Consider the following 13660-nt stretch of genomic DNA (forward strand, 5'->3'; position numbering starts at 1 on the left):
GTGTTGGCATGGGGGTGCTGGCGGCTGCTGGGGGGATGGGGGGTCGTGGTCTCTGCGGGATGGGTCTCGCTCAGGCGGTCTCCTGGTTATGGGCTTTGGTGGCTGGGGTGGGATCTGGGGTGGGGGAGCTGGGGGGGCACTGCTGGCTGCGCTGGGGGGCCTGGCTGTCGGGGGCTCTTGTGCTCTTCCTGGCCCCCTGTTGGTTTGCTGTGCTGCCCAGTGGCTATGGGGGCTGCCTTTCCTGGCCCTGTGCCCTTCCGCTGCCCCTTTTCTCCTGTTTCCCCCGGAGCCCTGCGTCCTGGACCCACTTCTGTCGTCACTCGCGACCGTCCACGTGGCTTCTGACGTGCCGGAGTGGTCCATGTCATATGGTAAGGTTCTGTACTCTTGTCTTGGCCCAACACACCATCCACAGTAGTGTTCGGCTATTTAGCTGTGATCTGGGTCTCTGTGTGTTGATGGTCGCGTGTTTGTGGCCATCACCGCAATTTGGTTTTTGGGTGCTCTTAAGAGGATTAACACTATGGTGTTCTGGATTAGGGTATGGATGCTCACTAATTAGACAACAGACTGTTGCTGTCACTGTTTGTTCATGTGTGGTTGTTTGTCAATGGTATGTCGTATGGTTGGGGCCCCGTCTCCTCGGTGTCTCACATCACAGTTATTGTCTTCACCACTTGTCTCTTCTTCTTGTCTGTCTTTGTGTTGTTTTGGTGGTCGGCTCTTCCTGATAGAAGCTGTCGGTTGGCTCTGAGTAGGATGTTGTAGGCTGAAGAGAAGGGCGGATAGGGGTCACACACACACACCATATTCACTCATGCACTACATACCTTCTGTCTTGCAAGAAAAAATTGCATATGCGTATTAATGTTCATAAATGGTTCTGCCAGTGTGGCACTTATCATTACTATATATGCAGACGGGGGGAAAAAAAGGAAAACCACCAAGAGAACTAACCCCAGAAGAAAAGCAATAAAACAAATCAACTAAGCCAGAGTATACAAAACAGACAAAACTCCAAACCCTGACAGTCAGGTTGGATACATCCCAAATGCACTTGTGCTATGCACTATAGATAATTAAGATTGGGCTCCTAATTTTGATCTCTTTGGCTGTTCAAAAGTGGATAATAGTAGCCAGGATTTAAGAAATGATATCCATATTTTGCTGACTAGATCTTCAAATTTACCCCTCTGTCATCCCAATTATAGGACATGGACCAACTGGAGGTGATTGGCTGTGCCAGTCCATTCAGTTTTGGCACAGTTTATCACAGTTCAGTAACGGAGAAGGAAGAAGTAGAGAAGAAGCACAGGGACAACAAGTAAGAAATAACTATCTACACACCTTGCTGTTGCTGAACAGATGAGCAGCTTCTACTACTGTGATATCTGTATAAAAGCACACAGAATCTGTGTTGCTTTTCAGTAATAAACCAGTTGGACAGTTTTGCATTATTTACTACAATTGCTAAAACACATTTCATGAAACCTTCCTTCATTTTCCCAAAACTCTCAACACAAAACACTTTTCTCAAGCTAAATACACAAAACCTCAAATTCTCTTTTCAAAACCCAAACTGTCACACGAGAACAGTTACTCATATGCTGCAAAACTGTAAACACTACATCATTCACACTACAACAAAAACCTAAAAACGCAGTGTTCAGGGTGTGAGAATGTTCTTTTTACATTTCAGTCACAACTGCCAAAGCACGTTTAGAAACCTTCTTATCTTTTCTCAGAATATATTATTGTAGAGTATTGGGCTTTCATAGATCTATGTGTTTCATATGAACTTGGCCCCACAAATCTTAGAAGCATGGTGTCTAACCAGATCTTTACTCTGGATGGCATTTCCCTGACCTCTAGTAATACTGTGAGAAATCTTGGAGTCATTTTTGATCAGGATATGTCATTCAAAGCGCATATTAAACAAATATGTAGGACTGCCTTTTTGCATTTACGCAATATCTCTAAAATCAGAAAGGTCTTGTCTCAGAGTGATGCTGAAAAACTAATTCATGCATTTATTTCCTCTAGGCTGGACTATTGTAATTCATTATTATCAGGTTGTCCTAAAAGTTCCCTAAAAAGCCTTCAGTTGGTTCAGAATGCTGCAGCTAGAGTACTGACGGGGACTAGCAGGAGAGAGCATATCTCACCCGTGTTGGCCTCTCTTCATTGGCTTCCTGTTAATTCTAGAATAGAATTTAAAATTCTTCTTCTTACTTATAAGGTTTTGAATAATCAGGTCCCATCTTATCTTAGGGACCTCGTAGTACCATATTACCCCATTAGAGCGCTTCGCTCTCAGACTGCAGGCTTACTTGTAGTTCCTAGGGTTTGTAAGAGTAGAATGGGAGGCAGAGCCTTCAGCTTTCAGGCTCCTCTCCTGTGGAACCAGCTCCCAATTCAGATCAGGGAGACAGATACCCTCTCTACTTTTAAGATTAGGCTTAAAACTTTCCTTTTCGCTAAGGCTTATAGTTAGGGCTAGATCAGGTGACCCTGGACCATCCCTTGGTTATGCTGCTTTAGACGTAGACTGTGGGGGTGTTCCCATGATGCACTGTTTCTTTCTCTTTTTGCTCCGTATGCATCACTCTGCATTTAATCATTAGTGATCGATCTCTGCCCCCCTCCACAGCATGTCTTTTTCCTGGTTCTTTCCCTCAGCCCCAACCAGTCTCAGCAGAAGACTGCCCCTCCCTGAGCCTGGTTCTGCTGGAGGTTTCTTCCTGTTAAAAGGGAGTTTTTCCTTCCCACTGTAGCCAAGTGCTTGCTCATAGGGGGTCGTTTTGACCGTTGGGGTTTTTCATAATTATTGTATGGCCTTGCCTTACAATATAGAGCGCCTTGGGGCAACTGTTTGTTGTGATTTGGCGCTATATAAAAAAAAAGTTGATTGATTGAACAGTATGTACGAGGTCTGTTAGAAAAGTATCGGACCTTTTTATTTTTTTCAAAAACCTGATGGATTTGAATCACGTGTGCTTGCATGAGCCAACCTTGAACCTTCGTGCGCATGCGTGATTTTTTTCACGCCTGTCGGTTGCATCATTTGCTTGTAAGCAAACTTTGTGTGAGGATGGGTGGAGTCTCTCGTCGTTTTTTGTTTTGCAAGGAAATGGCAGAACAACTGGAGCATCGCGACTTCATCAGATTTTGCCAGAAACTGGGCAACAGCCAGGTGGAAACCATTCGGATTATTCAGATGGCTTTCGGTGACGTTCCTCTGGGCATCACACAGATTAAGGAGCGGTACAACCGGTTTAAAGACGTCCGCACAACGGTGGAGAGCGAACCGCGCTCCGATCGGCATCAACACGCTGAAACGACCGGATCATTTCCAAAGTGAAGGCTGTGGTGATGTGGGACCGTCGTGTGATTATCCGAGAAATTGCGGAAGAGGTGGACATCAGCACTTTTTCGGCACATTCCACTGTGACAGAAGATTTTGCCATGAAAAGAGTTGTGGCGAAATTCATCGGCACGAAGCTGATGGCGCAGCAACAGCACCTCCATGTTGAAGCCTCACAGGACATGTTGTGACATGCTCACCTCGTCCACAATTTCTCGGATAGTAACACGACTGAAAAGCCACCGAAAGCCGTCTGAATCTTCCGAATGGTGCAAGAGCTGGGCATGTCAGGGCATGTCCTGTGAGGCTTCATCACGGAGGCGCTGTTGCTGCGCCATCAGCTTTGTGCCAATGAATTTCACCGCCACTCTTTTCATGGCAAAATCTTCTTTCACTACAGAGGATCCATTACACACAATACTCATTGAAGACATAATGTTCAGGGTGTGATGTTTTTTTTCATTTTTTGAACTATACCACACACACACATACACACACATCACTGTGCGGCATCACGTCGTCGAGCTGGGTCAGGCCACAGGACCTCATCTATGTCGCAGGCATGATGGTGCGAGTTTGCCTTGCTCTCCCTCCTTGGCCTGCTCCTCTCCCTCCTCTGACTCTAACTCCTCTTCCTCTGATTCTGCCTCAGCAAACTGTGCACTCTGAACTGGTTTCTATAGGTGTGGTCACATCATATGCAACAAGTGTCTACAATTCTGAGTCGTTATGTTTAATGAATGAAGCCAGGTGTGTACATTGTGTTCAGGTTTTGCTGACTGTGGCAAGCATTTTGCATCACTTGTACTTTAAATTGAGAATCTGAGCAGAGTTTTATGCAACTTGTGTTTTAGCAAGGCAAAATGTCTACATTTATGAGAAAAGGAGGACTGCATTTTGTGAATTGTGTCTTCATGTGAAATGTGTTTATGGTTTTGGCAAATGGGGGCTAGTTTTATTAAATGTGTTTAGAGAACTGGTCATTTGGTTTAGAGAATTGGGTTTTGTGTTTTAGCAATTAAAAAAACTGTATTATGGAACTATACTACACACACACCACAGTCATTGGGCTGGATCACGTCATCGAGCTGGATCGGGCCATAGGACCTTGTCGACATTGCAGGCAATATTGTCCCTCACCAGGCAATGTGGGAAGAATGCTTGGGCATGCTGGATCCAGCCTTGGAATGCCTCCACAGCCACATCATCACAGGCCAGGTCCATAGCAGTTGTCAGTCATAGACCTTTCACCTCCGTGATGAGAAAAACTCCTCCATGGGGTTTAGGAAAGGTGAGTAGGGTGGCAGACAAGACATTCAGAAATTGCTGGTTGATACTGAACTACTCTCTGATCTGGTTGGTACGATGGAAACTAACATTGTCCCAAATGGTAACATAGATACGAAGATCTGCAGGCCCAGGATCCTGTTGCTGTCATAGAGGATGTCTCTTAGCTCTACCCAGGAAGGTGAGGAGATGTTGAGTATTGAATTAACTACGGACAGCATGCCGGTGGACAAGCCCCTCAGAACTCATGGCAGCACAAAGAGTGATGTTACCTCCACATTGGCCAGGAGCGTACATGTAAACGATAGCTCTTTGGCCATTGCTGTTACTGCCTCTTCTCCTTCATTTAATGAGGTTGAAGCCAGCCTCATCCAGGAATATGTACTCATGAGGTCTTGCCATGGAGTCCAACTAGAATATCCTCTGCGAAAATGAAGTAAATGGTAAATGGACTGCATTTATATAGCGCTTTTCCATCTGCATCAAACTCTCAAGCGCTTTACAAGTAATGCCTCACATTCACCCCGATGTGAGGGTGCTGCCATACAAAGCGCTCACTACACACTGGAAGCAGTAGGGGATTAAAGACCTTGCCCTTAGTGATTTTCCACTCAGGCTGGGATTTGAACCGAGGATCTTCTGCTCTCAAGTCCAATGCCTTAACCACTAGACCATCACCTCCCCTAAAGTGAGAGGTGATGATGAAGTGTTGATGATGAAGTGTTTCAGGTGTTGAGTACAGTAATTACAATTAGTACTGTAGGTCACTGGCCAACATGTGGACCCACTGTACTTTGAACTGTGTACATGGATGTATACTTAATTGCACATACTTGTAACTTAGATCTTTCATTTGATTTGAGTTGCATGCAAAGGGTACCCTACAGGGTGCCCTCATTGCATATCTACAATGAGGGCTTCTTGCACCAGTGTAAATATGGCAACCATCCCACCTCCATGTGGCATTCTTTCAACTCTGGAGAATCATACATGCATTTTACAGTACTGAATTGTTCATGTAGTCTAAATAAAACATGCATTCAATAGAAACATCAATGGACATGTTTTGCAATCTATTTGTACAGCAGGGATACTGAGATGAAACCTACTCCACTACACTGTAAAAATGTACTGTAGTGACCAACAGCAATACAGCACAGTACCTGTTGTGTTCTCTGAATGCCCGGATAATGGAGGCCACTGAGAACCTACTCGGGTTTGGACAGACACCTTGTCCTACTTTGGTCATTGACATGCCGTGCAGTGACTGCTGCTGTCATTGACTCCGTAATAACGGTGCGTGATCATGTTGCTGTCCATCCTTGCCCCCTCCTCTGCCTCCTTGGCCTGTTTCTCTCCCTCCTCTGACTCTAAGGTGCACTGACACATGCATGACTTTGATTCATGCACTTGCATGATCTGTGTCGTGCAGGAGAGTAAACTCGTCTTTAACAGGTGCAGTCTGAATGTGAGAGGGGCGCTGGGACGTGGAATTGCGCAAAGAGAATTTTGAAATGTTCAAAAAAATCCTTCACGCATAAGTGTCGTACTATGTTGCCTGATCTGCTCGCCAACATGATGTGCAGCTTGTCAATTGGAGTAAAGAAGTGAACAGAGCAAGTGGTTGCATCGGCACCCCGCATCAGAGCGCAGCTTATCTGAACGATTATAACAAGATGCTAAATCAATCATAAACATACTTTTACAGCTGCACACAAGAAGGAGCGAAAATGCAACTGTTTTACCAAGACATGACAAACAACCTTTTTAGATGGCTCCAAATGCTTTCTCCAGCTCATTCAGCGCACGCGCGAACGCCGCTGCAGGAGCAGCCCTCTGTGATTCAGGAAGCGATTACAGCTGTTTTCAACAGATAACTTGCAGAGAAAATGATTAATCCGCTACAAAGTAATTATTTTATATATGCAGCGTCCAGTGTAGAGCAGGCGGTGGAACAAAGCACGGCATCCAGCTGGGAACACAGCTGGTGGGATCGTCACAAGGACATGTGTGCAAGTGCGTGAATCAGTCATGCACGTGTCAGTACACCTTAACTCTTCCTCTGCCTCCGTCCATTGTGGTTGTTTGGATCCTTCAGCAAACTATGTATTTTGAAGTGGCCTTTATAGGTGTGGTCACATCATTTGCAACAAGTGTCTTTTGAGTGATTGTGTTTAGTGAATGAAGCCAGGTGTCTTCATTGTGTTTAAATTTTTGCTAACTGTGAAGTAGCATTTTGCATCACATGAGCTTTAATGTGAAAATTTGAGCAGTGTTTTCACAGGTTGTGTTTCAGCAATGCAGAATGTGTTTAGAGTTATGAGAAAAGGGGGACGGGGTTTTGTGAAATGTGGCTTCATGTGGGGGCAAGTGGGGGCTAGTTTGTTAAATGTGATTAGGGGACTGGTCATTTGGTTTTCTGTTTTAGCAGTTGTGAAAACTGTAACAAAATAAAAGTGTTTCAGTATAATCAACATGTATATGGGACATAATTACTAAATTGAACTTAAATGTTTTATGTTACCAAACATGAAACTGTTATTTTCTCTGTATGTAACACCCCATAGTCAAGAGATTGCGTTTCACTTATTGTGCTAATGGTCTGCAGATCAGGCATATGAGAATTGCGCATTTTTGCATATTTACACATTTTTTAATTTCTGCCAAAGTGTTTTGCATGAGATATAAATCAGTTTGTTTTGAAGGTGCACGTTAGTTGTAAAAAACATTTGATGACAATCATATGCTAATACAATACTACTGTAAATGGGCACGAATTGAAATTTAATTTAAAAACAAAATCATTTCACTGGTAATACCAGTGAAATGGTAAATGGTGAAATTAGGCTTGAGTCTGTTCCTCGTCTTTGTTCCTACCTCTCCAGTTTTGAAGAAATCTCCCACATGGCACAGAAGTTGCTGGCCTATGAAGATAAATTTTGCCCAGGGTGTGAAGGTATAAAGAGTTGGATAAACAGATGCCTCCATCCTCCCTATCTCTTCTTGCAAATTCACTGCAGAAAATGGTTCTGGGGAGCATTAGCATGGCTAAAACCCTTCAGCTAACGCCCCCGACCAGGGCCCTCTTGACCCCCAGCCATTTTATGGCACCTAAGTATTATTTTGATTTAAAAAAATGAATAGAAATCACTTGAACTAATTTATCTGAATTTACTTCTGATTTGATGGTCACACTGTAAAATTAATTTCCCCCCATAGACCATTGTCTTAATCACTCAGTATGACTGCAGAGAGCATGCCAAAAATGTGGTGTCGAATGTAAGCCTTAGTGTCCAGGTCTGTTACATTTAAAACCCATGTTCCTAAACTGGTAATTTATTCAATAAATAAAACTCCAGTTTTGTTGTTTGAACGCACCACTCCTGAGATCCTTAAATCCATGGGGAGATCAAATTTAGTTGAACAATAAAGTAACAGTCATCAATTATTCCCTTTGTTTGTTTCGCACTCGAGTCCTAATATAGCCACCAAAAATAGCCCTCTGGGGCTTTCCCGCGAATCCATCCAAAAAAAGTATAACATGACTTATGTCAGTAGTAGATTTTATGTATTCCCCATGGTCTTATCTTATCTCATCTTACAGCCTTACAGCTCCTTGCTAGGAAATATAACAGTTAACTCTCATGTCAAATATTGGTGACCCCTTTTCAAGAAATGACCCAAATATGGATGCCCAGGGACCTGAAGTTATCAGTTTCAAGTGGTGTTAGATATGGAGAGAGGAGACTATAAGCAGATTTATTCCTCCTAAATTCAGTTGGGCTCTCCTTTGTTTTCTCCACGTTTAGGGACAAATTATTATGACACAATTTGGACAGATTACTCACTTCATCCTTATATATTGTCTCATCATTATTTGCAAGGGCATCTGGTCGGGGGAACAGTTAGCTTTGTGGTTATAAGCCTCGCGTCTCCACTCTGTACTGGCATGAAACTTCGAAATAAATGCTTAAAGCAGATTTTAATTGCAGTTAAACTACCAACTTGTCTTAATGCTGCATGCACTGGTTGTTAATGATCTCACTGTCTTCTACAGTGTTCCACTGGAGAAATATGATGGTCTTCATTCAGGTGCCATTCTTATTCCTCCCTTGAGGTTCTGTGGTCAACTTGCCAAATGGACTGTAAACTCCGCTGACGTCAAGGTAGGCTGTGGACTGCTCCCAACACAAGTGCTTGATCATTTGATTATATAAGTATTGCAAATAAGTCTTTTTTTTTATCTCCAATAAAATAGTTAACACATTTTTAAAGTTACCAGACAGGTCACCGTAAATGGACACAAGTGAACAATGATCATTTTTAAGTTAAATGCCTCAATTTTGTGCACTTTGAGAGCAAGACTGAAAGTGTGTTAGCATTATGAGGAACTTGCCTTGACCCTTCACTTGATTGTTATTCTAAAAATCCCTGTGCTCCACCCAGATCATCCAAAGCCATCTGAATTTTTATGGAGCAATATGCAGTTTCAGATGTCTGACATTTTTTCAACTGTTGTAGATACTTTTGGACCATAGTCCTCAGTCCACAAATGTAGTTTCAGATTAAAGGTGTTTGGTTGTCCAAAAAAGAATCTTCACAGAAGTCATGTATGGTGTAACAAAGTAACAAATGTATCTTTATGGTCGATAATAAGGAGAGCAGAGTTTGAACAACAAAGAAACAACTCTCTATGCTCTGAACTGCTCCAAACCTATGATGACGTGTACCCTTCTTTTATACTGTACTGGGAGCACACAGTGGTGCTCCCAGTAATATCTGTTATCTGCCATTTATCTGCCAACCTCTTTGCTTACATGAGAATTCAGGCTATGCACAGGCAACATCACGCTTTTCAAACTGGTCTAAACCCCCTCCTCTGGGCATTTCAGTTCATGCCAGGTCATACTTTTTTATAGCAGTGTGGCCTATTATTCTTTTCAAACCAAGTTTAATTCTAAATATACTGTAAAAGCTTAAATATTTAGGAGCTTTGTGAAGGTACACTTTGTGAATTATTTCATGTGTGACAGATTTGTCTTTTTCTACACATCTGGTGAGTGTCATCAGTAATACTTAATTTTACACATAAAACAAAAATTATAAGCTTGCATTTCTTAACATACTGTATTTAATAAATGCTCCTTCTCTAATAAAAGCCCCCCCTGACTTTTTCTGCGACATTGCTTGGAGTGAAATTGTGAACTGAATGAATGAATATTATATTATGGCTGAGTGGATTCCTGTCAGTTCATTGGTGCTTTGTATGTCACATGACATGGATTATTTATCCCATTTGTGTTGTGTTGCATTTAGCGTGCAAATATGGTTCCATTTACCATGCAAATTTGGTTCCATATGTTTTGTACCATTGCACGCTGTGACCCACGTACACACTAGTGGGGGCAGCATTTAGCGAAACATGGCGGAGTTTGTTTTGCTGACAGATGACGATTTGAACGAGCTAATTGACGGTGTTAATTCTTCTAACACATACAAAAACCAAATCCACTACACGTAGGCTGTGTGGAGGCATGAAGAGCTATTAGGATGAAGTTAGGATGAAAACCTGGACAAATTTCAGATGCGATTTTTTTGCTGGACTGAGGAAGTACACAAAGTCTTTTGACTGACATATGTTCAGAAAAGGAACATAAATGAATTGTGTTGTATATACAAATTACATGTTTGTACATTGAACGATCCCCCTTTTCCCCTTTTTTCAGTGATCCGTTGTTCAGTGTTCTTAGTTAATATCCATAACTTTTCCAAAAATATTTGTCCTATCAATGTTCCATTTTCACAGCATTCATCCTTGACTCAAAATACATAAGCATACCGAACATAAAATCTCCACACAGTTTCTCTGATTGAATTTACACACACACAGATGCATGCACACATGCATAGATACTGCAAGCAGGTACTTTTAATTTAACAATAAAATACATTGTCTTGAAGACATTAAAGCCACTAAACATTTCACTCATGTTACCACCCTGAGACTTAACTCACACATGGTAAGAGCAACATAACAGTTTACTAAACTGACTAAACCAATTGAACTACAAAAACACAATAAATCAGTAACACTAACAACACTGTAAAACTAACATGAACGACGATAACAACCCCACACACCCATGGTGCATTTCAGCATAATGTCCATTGTTTACCAGTTAGCTATTGGTAATTTCTCCAAAAATATTTGTCCTATCAACAAACAGTGTTCATCCTTGACCTAAAATGCATAAGCATACCAAACGGCAAATGTCAGCTCTCCCCAGTTTTTGTGTGATCAAAGCTGCACAAAGAGGCCACTTGGCTATTATAATATAGATACAGTAAAACTCATCTAAACCATCATATTCACACTCACAGACAAAAGCAAAATTCCAGATGTTTTTGTGTGGTTTTCCATGTAATAAACACCGTATCCATCAGATTTTGGATAACAGATTTTGGCTCCCATCGGACAAAATGTCTTGTCCGATTGCAATGCATTTCCATTAAAAACCCCTCACATGTTCTTGACAGAGCAGTCTGAACATTCCCAGTAACGAAATTCAGCACTGACACTTGCAGATTCAAGGAAAGTGGGTACCATATTTCCGTGATTCAAAGACCGGGCTTTTTTTTTCAAACCATGCTCAGACCCAGTGCCTAAACGAGGTAGGCCATAATTCAAGGCCAGTGATTATTAACAAAATTCTGCTTGCTGCCTGCACTGTAATATAGTGTTAAGTTTCGCACATATCCCTGGGTGTGACAAACCAAACCACTTCAGATCAGAGCCCTCTGTGTGTTTGCAAACCCACGTATCTGCTAAATGACGGAGACTGCAAAGGCCTGGGATTTGTCACTTTTCTGGTTTCACTCCTTCCTCTCCTGTCATATTTTAAATGTTTTTGCAGTGCGTACGCTGATTACATTACATTACACACATGAAGTCAGAAAAATATGCTCAAATGACCCACAATTCATTCAAGGAAAATTCTACATACCGTACAGTTGGTTTGGAGGTTGATGATTGTATAAAGAAATGGAGCTCACTGAACGACATATTAATCCCAAAAAAGCCACTGTTCCTGCTGTAAATTGCATAAAGACATGGCAGAGAACTTTAAAAGGGTCACGCGCACATCAACTTCATTGCTTGGCCACAGAGTTGGAGACACATAAACCAGGCTTTAGGATTTTAAGGTACCACTCTGCAGCTGACTTAGAAAAAAAGAGTGTCCCAACTAAATATAATCTTTTTAATGTACATAATGCCTTGAGCTTAATTACGGCATGCATTTATTTCTTTTAGTTAATGTTTTGACATAGTCATTACAGACAGATCCCAATTCAAGGTCAGGTGTTTAATCAAGGAAATATGTAACTTGAATTGGAGTTGAGGATTCCCTGTAATTTGTTCAGCACCTCCTAACTGTAACTAATCTGTTACTGGTGGTAGGCACAGCGAACCAAAAGTTGAATGACATATCCTGATCAAAAATGACTCCAAGATTTCTCACAGTATTACTAGAGGTCAGGGTAATGCCATCCAGAGTAAGGATCTGGTTAGACACCATGTTTCTAAGATTTGTGGGGCCAAGTACAATAACTTCAGTTTTATCTGAGTTTAAAAGCAGGAAATTAGAGGTCATCCATGTCTTTATGTCTGTAAGACAATCCTGCAGTTTAGCTAATTGGTGTGTGTCCTCTGGCTTCATGGATAGATAAAGCTGGGTATTATCTGCGTAACAATGAAAATTTAAGCAATGCCGTCTAATAATACTGCCTAAGGGAAGCATGTATAAAGTGAATAAAATTGGTCCTAGCACAGAACCTTGTGCAACTCCATAATTAACCTTAGTCTGTGAAGAAGATTCCCCATTTACATGAACAAATTGTAATCTATTAGATAAATATGATTCAAACCACCGCAGCGCAGTGCCTTTAATACCTATGGCATGCTCTAATCTCTGTAATAAAATTTTATGGTCAACAGTATCAAAAGCAGCACTGAGGTCTAACAGAACAAGCACAGAGATGAGTCCACTGTCTGAGGCCATAAGAAGATCATTTGTAACCTTCACTAATGCTGTTTCTGTACTATGATGAATTCTAAAACCTGACTGAAACTCTTCAAATAGACCATTCCTGTGCAGATGATCAGTTAGCTGTTTTACAACTACCCTTTCAAGAATTTTTGAGAGTAAAGGAAGGTTGGAGATTGGCCTATAATTAGCTAAGATAGCTGGGTCAAGTGATGGCTTTTTAAGTAATGGTTTAATTACTGCCACCACTGCCTGTGGTACATAGCCAACTAATAAAGATAGATTGATCATATTTAAGATCGAAGCATTAAATAATGGTAGGGCTTGCTTGGCCTTTGTGGTACCTGTGGGTCCACAAAGACCACCAGGGCTCGAAATTGAAGTGTGAATCTTTCAAAAGCTTCTGAATTTCTGCGTCTAATGTCTGGAGAGTCCATGACATGCGCTATCTTCTGAAGAGCCACTTAGAAATCATGGAGGGGTGTGAAGTTTTCATCTTAGGTGCATGACCACTGTGAGAGACATAATCTAAAAAAAAAAAATCAGAAATCACAATGTATGATTTTTTTAATAATTTATTTCAATCAATCAATTTTTTTATATAGCGCCAAATCACAACAAACAGTTGCCCCAAAGCGCTTTATATTGTAAGGCAAGGCCATACAATAATTATGTAAAACCCCAACGGTCAAAACGACCCCCTGTGAGCAAGCACTTGGCTACAGTGGGAAGGAAAAACTCCCTTTTAACAGGAAGAAACCTCCAGCAGAACCAGGCTCAGGGAGGGGCAGTCTTCTGCTGGGACTGGTTGGCCTCTACTGGTGGTTGGCTCTCACTGCGGTATTGTATCACTTCCTGTTCCGGAGCACAGCGGTGTTTTTCTGTATCTGTTAGCTGTTTAATCTGCATGTATGCAAAATTTGTATGTTACTGCTGCAAATAAGTATTTGATCCCCTACCAACT

At 41.7% G+C, this 13660-nt stretch overlaps 1 protein-coding gene across 1 annotated transcript in view; it reads left to right on the forward strand.

Annotated features, from left to right (window-relative positions):
• mycbpap (mycbp associated protein) overlaps positions 1 to 13660 on the forward strand; it is a 234329-nt gene that overhangs the window by 104605 nt on the left and 116064 nt on the right. The window contains exons 7-8 of the mRNA XM_034189060.1: positions 1212 to 1324; positions 8709 to 8817. Of these exons, the coding sequence (XP_034044951.1) occupies positions 1212 to 1324; positions 8709 to 8817 (222 nt within the window). The remainder of the gene's footprint in view (positions 1 to 1211; positions 1325 to 8708; positions 8818 to 13660) is intronic.

Source organism: Thalassophryne amazonica, chromosome 15 (genome assembly GCF_902500255.1).
Source record: "Thalassophryne amazonica chromosome 15, fThaAma1.1, whole genome shotgun sequence".
In the NCBI taxonomy this organism is placed as follows: Eukaryota; Metazoa; Chordata; class Actinopteri; order Batrachoidiformes; family Batrachoididae; genus Thalassophryne; species Thalassophryne amazonica.